Source organism: Neopelma chrysocephalum, unplaced genomic scaffold, assembly GCF_003984885.1.
Source record: "Neopelma chrysocephalum unplaced genomic scaffold, ASM398488v2 Primary Assembly neopelma1_24, whole genome shotgun sequence".
Classification (NCBI taxonomy): domain Eukaryota; kingdom Metazoa; phylum Chordata; class Aves; order Passeriformes; family Pipridae; genus Neopelma; species Neopelma chrysocephalum.
The window spans coordinates 20,826,780-20,839,213 of NW_020897693.1; the positions used below are offsets into that span (position 1 = coordinate 20,826,780).

At 44.5% G+C, this 12,434-nt stretch overlaps 1 protein-coding gene across 5 annotated transcripts in view; it reads right to left on the minus strand.

Annotated features, from left to right (window-relative positions):
- Positions 1–2,464: 2,464 nt before the first annotated feature.
- RGS6 (regulator of G protein signaling 6) overlaps positions 2,465–12,434 on the minus strand; it is a 271,553-nt gene continuing 261,583 nt past the window's right edge. For all 5 annotated transcript variants that reach the window (XM_027707478.1, XM_027707471.1, XM_027707444.1 and 2 more), the window contains one exon: positions 2,465–3,005. In XM_027707478.1, the coding sequence (XP_027563279.1) occupies positions 2,955–3,005 (51 nt within the window). In that variant the 3' untranslated portion in view covers positions 2,465–2,954. The remainder of the gene's footprint in view (positions 3,006–12,434) is intronic.

The window sequence follows — 12,434 nt, forward strand, 5'->3', positions numbered from 1 at the left end:
GAGAAATTTAATCAGGAAATGAGGAGCAGAGCTTTCTTCCCTCTAGGGAATATGCAGCTCTGTCCGCTCAGCTAGCCATTACTGAGCAGATTAGCTTGCACGAGTGTGCATTTAGATGGCAAGCTGTTCAGCATCCAGGCCCCCTGATGCACGCCCATATGCATGCTCTCCATGTCTCTAAGAATTCCCTCCTTGCACTCAACTGTTCAAATACAGAATATTCCCTATAGGCAAAATACTGTGGCAGCCAACATGACCATCCTGCAGGAATGAAGCCAAGAGACAGAGCAGGGCGCTTTGTCACAGGGCAGCAGCACATCTCCAAGTTAAATTCTGGCAATTCTGCTCCCTGCGCACGGACCATAACTCAATTTCCACCTGTCCCATCACCTGCCAGCATCCTCCAGTCCTGCCCACATGTGCCCCCATGCTGCAGGACACTGAGGAGTACCTCCACAGAGCTACCCCATCCTTCCTCCAGGAGATGACCTCTCCAGTGTCAAGAACTCTATCAGCATAGCAGAGATCCCCTGGTAACACTTTACTATCCCTTGCTACACATCAGAGTTTCATGCTTGCTATGTATATCTTGCTCAGGAATGCTCTGCAGACCACTTTGAGGGTTCACAAGACAGACCTCCCATGGGAAATGCCCAGAGGCCGGGCAACACTGGAAGTAGAGTTTGAGCAGCTGTTGGTTTACAGAGCCCCAGTGATGTATAGTAATGGCAGGCTTGACAGAGATTAAAACACCATCTGAAAGGCTCTGAGGAGAGCTAACCTCTGCATTTTCCTAAGGATGACTAAGGGGACATGTATGAATATGCATGAATGGACAAGTGAGCCTTTTACATGAGGACCTGCTATTTCCTGAGGGGACCCTTTGGCCGGGTGAACAACAGAGGACAAATGGGTCCTGCAAAGAGAGCTAAGTGACAATTTGGAGGGAACCAAATGTCTCCTTCAGAGGCAGAGCACCACAAGAATGTCCAGGCACATCCACAGCGGTTCTGAAGTCCTGGAACTCACATGTCATGTATGTAGGATGTGTAAGATGAATTTGGACTGAAGGCCTCAGACAGCAGGCTTTTAAGGTATAGGCATGTGTAAAGAACAAACATCATACTCAATATTCTACTGTACATTCATGCAGGTGTATGGATCTTAGGTATAATTGGTAATAGAAGTTTTCTGGGGAAAAAAAAAAGAGGTAACTTTCATCGGTAAAGAGGGAAGGTCCTTCTTCCGAGAGAAACTATGCTGGCATGTTTTTGTGCATACATAGGCCTTAGATATTAGAATAATACTTGCCTCAGAAGAATGTTGTCAATAGCCAGCTGTCTACTTAGCTAGATGGGTTTGTCTAGGTAGGAATGCAGACTTGTAGCCATGTAGCAATTTCTACCACCTGTACAAAAAGCCAATTTGCCTTGGCATGAGAGAAGACCAAGAAACGTCTTTTTTCACATATGCTTTACATCTGAACTGCTTGCAAAATACAGGAGATTTTGTGGCACTAAGTCTTGAAATTTTCATATATAGACAATAAACAGTATGTGAATGCAGGCCATTTTCCTACCTGTAGCTAGTGTAAGTGGGTTTTTTATAAAAGTCACTTCAGTTCTGTCCTCATTCTAACATCTATATTCCCAACAATTTGAAAAAAGCCACTGGGTCATCTCTTGCTGTTGCACTGATGGGTTGTAGGTCAGATGAGTTTTAGTGGAAGCTCTTTTCATACTCAGAATGATGCTTCTCAGCAGGGTCAGTTATCTGAGCATGATATTACAGCTGGGTGTGCTGCTGTTTAGGAAGGGTCACATGGCAGCCAGTGCCCTGCCCATTAATACCCTCCTTCTGCTGGTCCAATCTCCATCAATTCCCTCCTCATTGTAGACTGAATTTTGACATCTGCCCACATCAGAGTTGCCTTTCCCTGTATACTTGTGAGCAGATTTTGGCCCTCTGTGATTGGAGTTGGAGTCCAGTTTGATCTGCTTGGAGTAAAGCTTGAACATCTATAATTGATTAAGTATGCATAACCTTAAATAAACAGAAAATTAAATAAAATATAAAACAACTCACTTTAAAATACCGCGTGTGTGTATGTGTGTGTGTACTTGTGTGTGCATTGCACATCTAAAACATGACTTTTTGAGCATCAGGCAGAGTCTGATCACATTTGCACTATGCGCACATGCAGAGCGATTCCGCCGACATCAGAGGATTTGTACCAGTATCAAAATCTGACTTAATGGACCAGATCCTCAGGTGATGAAAACCACTCCTGCTCTCCTGACTTCAGCTGAGGATCTGGCCATCATCTCTGGACATGCTACATGCTATTGGATAGAAATGAGTGATGAACTTAAATAATGCCTTTTTTTTTTCATTGCTTTAAAAGGAGGAGAAACATAGGAAAGAAAAACAAAGTTAAAGTCAATGGATCTGCAGGAGAAATGCATTTGAGATTTTGTGAGCAGGAGAAGCAGCTTCCAGCAGATATTTTATTGGATCCAGACGGCCACAAGAAAGGGAGCAAGTGAGATTGTGGAGCCATCTATTACAGTCATGTTTGTGCCAGGGAGAGAGGAGATGCATAAAAATACTGATATCTCTCAGCTCTTCTTTCTCCTAGTTGTGGTTGGGTCTGTTTCCTTATATAATGAGACAACAAGCCCTTGCCTTGTCGACCTCCTGTGTATAGTGAAGTGTGCTCCTCCAAACCTCCGTTGGAAACAAAGTACCTGGACAGAGCTCAGGGTCCTTACGGAGCCATGCAGGCAGGAAAGTGTCGGTGTAAACTATGAAGAGAGGTGCTCCCCTGGCGTGTGGCTCTCCACTTCCGCTCACTCAGGCTCTCTCCCCTGCAGGGGACTGCTCTCCCTGAAATGCCCCGTCCCCAGCAGCGGTCCCAGATGTCTCTCCCACGGGGCAGTTGGCTGAAGAAGATGTCAGGAGGACTGCATCAGGCCCGTGAGGCGCTTGCTCGCCAGAGACTTTCCCTGGAGGGAGGGACAAACAGACAGAAGAGACCCAGAGGTGTGAGTGATGCTGTGGGATGGTTTGTCCAAGAGTCAGGAGCAGGGGCCTTCCCTCAGAGCAGGGCACAAGGCTCTGCTGACAGGGAGGCAATCACTGTGGGGTGAGCCTGCCCCCAGCATTTCATGTGCCAGTTGTTTTGCCCCAGGCAGGTGGTTTGGCAAGGAGGGGTTGTGCCTAGTGATGTCCAGTGGCTATTGCTATCAAACTCACAAGGCTGTGCTCTGAGACACTGTCTAGTGAAGATATTTCTTTTCTCCAGTTACATGGGAACTGGTGAAAGCAAAGCCCTGTGCTGCGCTTGCTGCTACTTGTCCTGCCCAGTGCTGTCCTACTGGTGCAGAGCACTACCCCAGCTTGGGGAGTGATGCACAACCAAGGCTGTGGTGAAAGCTGAGATGATCTTCCCACAGCCTGTGAATCAGTAGCACGTGCATAGTGTCCATCAGAAACAGATCTAGGAAAAAAGTAATTTCAGAAACAGTGGCCCTGCTGCCACTCATCTTTGCCCATTCCTTGGTCTCTTTTCTCCTGGGTTGGTGCCTGTTCACTCCTGCCTGGCCTCCCTGCCCTCCCTGTGGTCTCCTCCAAGCTGCCAAGGCAGGACCATGGCCATGGCAGCCTTGCTCATGCCCTGCTGGCATCCTCTTGAGCTTTCCCACTGACTGGTGGGACCAAGGACCAGGGAGAAGGTCACCTGCACATCTGAACCTCTTCACTGGCTTAAGTCATATAGTGCCTGCTTTTAGGAGCAAAGGAGGACCTATAGCCAGTCTTCTCAATTTGCAGACAGCAGGAAGGGTATATCCCCATAGGGATACTGATGGCTTTGCAATTACTGATGTAACAGTGAAAAATTGTCTCAGGTATTGCACCAGTTGCTGTGTTTCTTTGGTGAGCTTTCCTCTTGAAAAATGATGTTTTTGTTAAAGGAAAAAAGTCTTGCTTGAAATAAACATTCAGGGAATACCAGAGAGCTGTGGAATACCAGAGAGCTGTAGAATACCTAGCAGCTCTTAAACAACCTCCTCTTCATTACTATATTTAGCCAAGATTTCCTTTGCAATAGGAAGTCTTACTAATTGCTGTTTCAAAGAAAGAGACACGAAAAGAGCAAGAGAAACAGATTATACAGTGAAAATGAGTATGTGCAAAACGTCGACAAAATTTGAAATGCAAAAATTAGCAGTTCATTTGAAATAAGTATTTTTTAACAAGTTAACACTCTAAGAAAAAAGAAACACTTCCCACTTCCCTTTGATTTCTAATATCTTTCCCTTTAGGGCTGTTCCAGGAGGATGTATCAGTTCTGTACAGAAGCCTCATTTCATTACTCAGATGTGTGACTTTCACCAAATAATTTGCTCAGATGCACGAACACACGTGGCCTAATCTGTCTGCTTTCTGTACATCAGCAATCAGCTGCTGGAAACACTGTTATAATTCCGACTGTCCTGCTTGGGACGGGAGACCCACAGTCTGTGCCTCACACACAGGGCTTGGCATAGGAATGGTCAGAGCTATGCAGACACTGCAGCACCACTGCCATTTAAGATATGCATGCCTTTTTTTTTCACTATAAATCAAATTCTTGATTATTCTTATTTTTAAATGCACTTTTGTGAAGCTCAGCCCAGTGCTATCCTAGGAGGTGGCCAAGTCTTCTGCAGGGCAACGTGGCAGTGCCTGGGGGGCTAAAGCTGTGGCTGTCATTTTGCTGCTGTTAAGGAATTACCAGACAGAGAGTGAATTATCAGTTCCTAAATCCTATTTGTAGGAAGAAGAAGGTAAAGATGTGTGTGCTAATTCCTGGAAGAATAACATGGCTCAGTTTAGAAAAAAAAGTTAGTTTCCACCAATATTTGGATACTTCCTTAGGAAAAAATAAACAAATAAACCTCAGGTTTATATAATGACTATTCAGTCAGACTCTTAACTAATCTGTGACAGGCAGCTCCTCTTGTTATCTTCTCACAGGCAGGTGGCTTGGGGCTATGCCAGCTCGCTGCGTCAGGGTCCGGCGGGGCTGAGGAGCAAACACTGTTCCACATCCAGCCCCCATTTCAACATGCATGTGTTCAAAGCAGGAAGCGGGAAATGCCGGTGGTGGGCCAGGCTGAGGACAGGGGACAGCTGACAGAAAGACTGCCCTGGAGAAGGTGGTGGGTTGAAAACAAAGCCAATGCCTGTGGTTTGCGCAGAGCAAAATCTTGCTTGTGGGTTTCCCAGTGGAAACTGCTTCCCATTGCAGGGAAAGACAGTGGCCTCCATCTGCAGCTCCCCATCTCATGGGAAAGGCGTTACCCTGGGAACTGCAGCAAACTTCCTGCCTGCAGGCTGGGATGAATCCCCAGTGCAAAGCCCGTCTGTCTGGGAGGATAACTGTTCCAGGGAACAGCCTTGTGCGCAGGGACATGCAAACAGATGGGTGCAAGAAGCTCTGTTTTAAGACAGCGAGAAGCAGGCAGCAATATTGTCTGCTTGGCTGTTGTGTTCACCTCTGTGCTAAGACAGATGGCAAAAGGATCCCTGAAATTGCATAGATGGATTAATGCTGTGACATTTTTGACTACAAAAGCATTGGGACTCTAAGTGTAATGTTCAGCACACAACTATAGGCATACTGATAATAGAGGATTTTCTTTCAACCAAAGGCAGGGCCAAGAGTCAGCCTCACAGCATGGGTCTGAGCAATATGAGTATCTGTGGGCTGGAGGTAGGTGGGATGCAGGTGTCTGGTTTGGGATTTTCTCACCTTAGACATCCTCATTAAAATAAAAATGAAGAGGATCAGAAAAAAACCAGCATTTCATTACAAAAACTAGTACCTGTCTCCTGTTACTAAAATGAACAAGAAAGGAGCAAAACATTTTGTTACAGGTGGAAAAGCTGGATAGGATCCGTGATCTACCTGCTGATATAAATCAACATGACTCGCTTTCATAGAACTGATTTATACCAGTTGAGGGACTAGTCCATGGCATCTCTGTTTCAGGTTTAGCCTTCCAGGGCTTCTAAGGCACAAAGCCCATCAAGAGACACAAAAGGTTTGTGCTATCTGAGGAAAGCCAAAGTGTAGCACACACAGTGGCTCCTTTGGGATGGGGCGGTGGGTCTCTCCCCAGGCAGCCAGCACTCTCCCCAGTATCTCCAAACCTACCTGCCCCCCTTGCCAGGAGGGTGTCCACAGCCAAAGACTCCAGGATGGCAACAGCATGCCTTAGTGTCATTGCTTAGTGTCCAGAAAAGAGGCATCCAGGTAACCAGGAGAAGGTGGCTGGTGTTCACCTCAAAACGGTAGAGGTGAGACACACCCCTGCATTGTCTGTGATCGCACAACCCTTCCCTGAGGCTGGCATGGTGTCAGTGCATGAGTCAGTCAGGTGAAAGGCTACTCTGAGAAGCTGGAGATGTCTAAAATAGCTCATAGTCAGGTGAAATACAGGCAAAAAAAGTTCAGATCCAGGATGGAATTCCCTTGGGGACATCTCTGACAGAGCAAGAATGTTTCAGATTATTACTATATGAAAGTATGGCACAAAGAACCCCTGGTTTCTTTAAAAAAGGTTCAATCAAAATAAATTACTTTTTCCTTCCATGTGTCTTAGTTTAGAATGAAACCAGTGGCTGCCCCCATATTTCTACCTCTTCTTTCCCCACTGAAAGAAAATGTCAACAACTGCCTTGTTTCCAGGAGAATTTTCATCTAAGCTGTGCTGGCAGGAGATTTGGAAAGCAAATGATCTCAAGCTCAGCACACTTCAGTGCTTCTTTTACTCTGTCGGATGTATACGCCGAATAACTTAAGGAAATATTAGAGTGGATATAAGGAGTAAACTTTTTACATGGGGTCTAAAGCTTATAAAGAAATCCCCAGTCCTCCAGTTCCAAAATATTTGTCACTAATAATTAGGGTTATGACAATTAAAAGCCCAGACTGTTGTCACTCAAACAGCATAGCACAAGCAGGAGGGTGTATGTTGTACAGCATATGTTGTGTGTCGTCTTGGATGCAGGAAGGCTTTCTTTTCTCTCATGTCCTGCAAGCAGCTGAGCTGTTACACAGCTTACAGGCAAGGTAATTTCCAGTTTTCTCTATGCAGCTGAATCAGTGATATTTTTTTGCCCCTGAACACCAGCATGACAGGAGCCTCAGTTTTTAAAGGCAATGTAAAATCTGACTTTGGAATAATCTAAAGAAAACATCAGGTAATTCTTAATAAACCTAATGAAATTGTCCCTCAGAATCTGAGTCCAAGTATGTGGCCCATCCTACTGCTTGGATACATGTCAGGCAGAGGACTGCACCTCAGCATTTGTGGACCATCAGGACTCACTGATGAGGCCCAGTGAAATAAAGATTAACCTGTAGGTCACAGGAGATAGTTAGCATCTTTAATGGCTGAGCCTGTGCTGAGCAGCTACTAAACTAAAGTGTAAAATGCAATCAGCAATTATTTTAATGAAGCAAAATTCAGCAATTTAACATAGGCAAGAAGCCAAGTAAGAGGAAAAAAAAGTGTCTGGGATTTGACACAAAAAGGAGACTGCACTCCTTTCAAACCTCCTCTATGAGCCAACTAGAGTTTCCATCGTGCTCTTCACTTTTATCTACCAAAACCAGCACTTTGCAGAGTTGGGAGAGAAGGCAAAGGCTGGGAACTACCTTTTAAAAATAATTTTAAATGGAAAGTTTAGTTTTTTCCAGTGCCTGTGGCTTCGCACAATGTTAACATGCTCTGCCCGGCACAGCACAGTTCCTATATCTAGCATGCAGACGTTCACCCCCACCAGCATGCACAAGCCAGCACTCCCATGCATGTCATCAACAACTTACCTGAACTCCCAGGCAGGATTTATCTCATAAAGAGCTTTGTGGCTGCAGCAATGGGGGAGAGTAGGCATGGTACAACAGAACAGGCTTCTGTTTGCCATGTCAATGCTGACCAAAGTGCTTTCATGCTGACTGCTCACCTCCATGCTTTCCACCCAACATCTTGGGACTTTGTCTGCTGTAGATGGCTCCACTTCTTGCTTTATACCCCTCTTTTGCACTCAGGACTCTCCTTTTTCCAGTCTGCTGCCCAATCTGCTCCAGCCAGAAGCATCACCTTCCTGAAGGAAAAGCCATCTCCTGGGGAGCACTGTTGGCCCATCCCTCTGTAAGACCCTCAGGAGAGAACTGGGGCTAGTCTGTATCTTCACTGGAGATGAGCAAATCCTAATTCCATCAGCTTCAATCTGAGTTTTTTCCCATAGTGACAGAACTGCTCAGTTTTCCTACCTTTTAGCTAACATACTACAAGAAATCTAGCAATGGGCAGACAATGTCCTGCAACCACATTTTACTTCTGACGGAAGAGATTGCCATGGCCCTAGCCCTGCCAGCACTGTTTAGTTTTCAATGTTATATTACACTGCAGTTCTTGGGGAATCTTTATTTTTGTGCCATTTTAAAAATATTCTTTTATTGGATTTTTCCATTAAAATATACATTGCAAACATAAGATAAACATAACATATATTGATGAAGTTAAATAAGAAACAGAATTAAAACCATAAACAATACAAGAAAATAACTTAGTTAACACAAAATAAACACAGACACCTAAACTACAAACATAAGTAACATAAATTAACACCCAAAATATGGTGGACAACACCCTGACACAGACTAAAAACAGGAGCTGCAAAGGAGTGGATGCTCCCGGCAAGCAGGATGCTCGCCCATTCTTGGCAGCATGGTCTCATGAGTTACCCCCAAACTCCTGCAGAGTGGGCCCCACTCCTAAGGCTTGACTGATGTTACGTGAGCTTCTCACTGTTACTGCTGATCACAGTGAAGCTCAACCATCGTGAGTAAGGTTCCCACAATTGATATTGCTTTTTCCTCTTCTAGTTTATATCACTTATGAGAACAGTTTAGAACTGCAGTCCAATTAAAACCAGTATAATCTATTCCTATTTTATATTGTGAGGATTTCCTACACTTCCTAAGCGAGGCATTGCACTTTCCTCTGAGAAATACCAGTACACCACTGCATATGGCACAAACCAAGACCTCTGTATTCACCCAGTCCCAGTACAGCTTCATAATGGCTGGAGTTCTCCTCTAGTACCCCACCAGCACCATGAGGAAGATCCTCTTCGGTTGTGGAGCAGTCTGGGCTCCTTGTTTCTGAGAGTGAGCCAAATTTGGCATTAGTTGAAGCTGCCTATGGACTGCAGATCCAGGACCTGTTCCTCCCTTTGCCAAACAAACAGGAAGACAGAGGTGCAGATGGATTACTGCAGCCAATATACAATGGTGTAGCAGACTGTTTTTTTCAAGCCACCTCAGAAAATGCCCTAACTGTATGTTGCTGGTCTGGCTCTCAGGCAGGGTGCAATTCTGTGCAAAGGACTCCATTTGTTCAACTGCCTTGAGCATGACTGGGAGCCAGATATGTAAATATCTTGCACAGAGGAAAACAAACACCACTGAAATATCAAACCGCTCTGGACTATCAGAATAAACTTGGCTGAAATCACAGCAGGAGCTAAGCATATCCTACCCACCAAGCTACTTGCTAAGGTTGTGGCTTAGTATCTGCAGCTATCAGCTAGAACTGTCTGTAGTGGGAATGTACCAACTTTTATCTTCCGGAGTTTGTGTGTGGCTTGACGGAAATACAGTAAATTAATAGTATGTATGTTCTGAACTCTGTACAGTGCCTTTCATCCAGAAGGATCCTCAAGCAGTTCACAAAGCGTATGCACAAAGATCACTCACCCACTTTACCCACTGCGGGCAAAAGGAAGATGCCATCCTGTGCCAGCAGCATTACACAGCAGTGTTTTTAGGAAGGGAAGTGAAGAATAACTTACCCACTAAAAGCAATGAATACTCATCCTTTAAAGGAGCCTCTGTATATAGAACAGACTACATAGCATACATGTAATACATGCAGCCTACCACTTACCAAACTAGGAAAGGTACTATGACGATACCAAGAATAGATGTGATGTATTCAAGCATGCAGTAATGAGTGAATACATGCCCTGTGCAGGCCATGCTCCCGGTCCTCCGCAGCTCTGGGTGCGGACACTGACTAGTTATCGCACATCAGAGAACAGACAACAGGCTGCAAACATTGGCTGAATCCCCTTTATGCTTTGGGTACATTCTGATGCTTTTTGTCACCTAGGTAATGCAAGTTCCTTTTCTCAGTAAAAGCCAGTATTTGTTAACGACCAGACTAGTGGAGCAAGCGCATTTTCTTTAAAAGTAAAGTATCTTCCAAAGATAAAAATAACCCTTTTCCCAGATGTCTTTTCTTGATGCTAAATCTAAGAAACTTTGGAATCCATTCCTGTATCCTTCCCTTCTAGCTGTCTGTTCCGATAGCCACTTCATCAGCATCTCAGTATATGACCTTTTTATAGTTTCCAGTTTTTCAACCACTATTTTCTACCAATAATGGCTCAAACCTTTGTCTTTATTGTATTGCAGGCTGTGAGTACTTTCCCTGCCCTCAAATGCTGTTATCTATTTATGCAAGCTGGTAGATCTGGGAAAGTGAAAAAGTGGAAAAACTGGTAAATATATGACAGTTTTATGAGATTATCAAGGAACCAGTTAAAAAGATGATATCAGGCAGCAATTCTTTCTCTAGCCTTATGCCTTCTTCACTGCATTCTTGGTTACTATTTATAATACATCACAGTGACATACAGCTGTGCAAAATATCACACAGTTCACCTGAGAAAGATAAGATCCCATCAACACATTTCATGTGCATGACACCATACTCATGAATTAGGAATAAGACTGAGTGTGACTTGGACTCTGATCCAACAGCAGACAAACCAAGAGGACATAAAAAACAGCATGAGACAGTAGCAGTGGCCAAGGGATCAAGCTTATGATCAGGAAGATGGGGAAGCGGCAGCAGGGAAGAACAAAGATAACAATATGGAGCTGGGAGACTACTGAGACCATCAAGAAAGGGACAGCCAGGCAGTCAGGGTAGACACTAAGGCTTTCATAGTTGTCTAATGCAAATGAGCAGATACATATGGAATTGAAACTAAACATGCAACTTTGGATTTCTGAACACTCAACTGAGATGCACTTACAGTCCTGAGACAAGAATTGTTCAATACAAAATTACCAAAAGATAGCAGAAAACTAAAGCAGAGGAAATGCTAATATGGAAATGCAAGTTTGCCTCACTGCAAGGAGGAGGAGGGCATTTTAGGCTCCAGACAGAAAGCATCCTGGGCACTGAGCATGACAACTACATTGAATACAAGATCTCCAGTCCTATTCTTGTTTCTGGAAAAGTTATCCTTGCATGAGAAACCAAGGTGGGGCGCTGGCTCCAGAGCCATCAAGGATGTAATGTGGGACTTTGCCTGCAATGCTTCTGGATGAGAATACAAAACCACCAGGCTGCAGCAAGGACTACAGCAGCTCCTGCTTACCAGCTTCTCCTGCCTACTGCACCTCTGCCTCCTATGTTTAATGAAGCTGGATGAGTCTGTGGATTCAGTTATTCACCTGTGCTTGGGAACTGAGACCATCTTCAGTCTCCATTGACTTGCTGTCCCATACACAATGTTCCATTCATAATGTCCAAGATTATTTAAATAAAAGTCACTAGAAAACTTTCATTCTTACATTCTTAATCTACAGTCTACTTCTCACACAGCTCAAACACAGACCATCTCATCTTTCACCTTATTCTCTTTCAGCACTGAGTAGAATTTACCACTTGGAAAAGCTTTGTTCTTCTTCATACCTAACTCCTTGATACATTTCACACCACATCTCTCCTCTGTATCTGATGTCTTCTAGTATGCTCACTTTAAAATAAATATCCCAACTCTTTCAGTCTCACTACATACTCACATTTCCTCTAGGACTTATCATGATGGCTGCTTTTCCCATTAAGTATTACACTCTTTATAGACTGTGTAAATGATGAAATATAAAATACAGCCTGTAGCGTATCACATGCAAGCTGCAGGCAGCCATGGCAAGCCTGTGCACATCACACCTCCACTGCGATGGACCACGATAGCTAGAGGAAGGAAGCAGGGAAAACACAGGGAAAGGCATTTCCCACAGACTCCAATATCCAACCAGAAGTCTGGCATTTGCATCTTTGCCCTCCACAGTCCTGTGGAGCACTCTCTGGCTGACATTATTGGTTTTGTCCAGAGCTGACAGGTCCTGCCATCACTTGGGTTGAGTTTCATAAGGGGCTCGGGAGAGCAAATGCCTCTCCCTTCTCCGAGGTTGTGCAAGTCTTGTGACAGTGGAAGAGACACACAAGAGCTTCTTTGCTTTCTTCAGGTAAAGACCATTTTCAGTCCAGGAACGTAATGCTTAACAGTGTCCCACATCA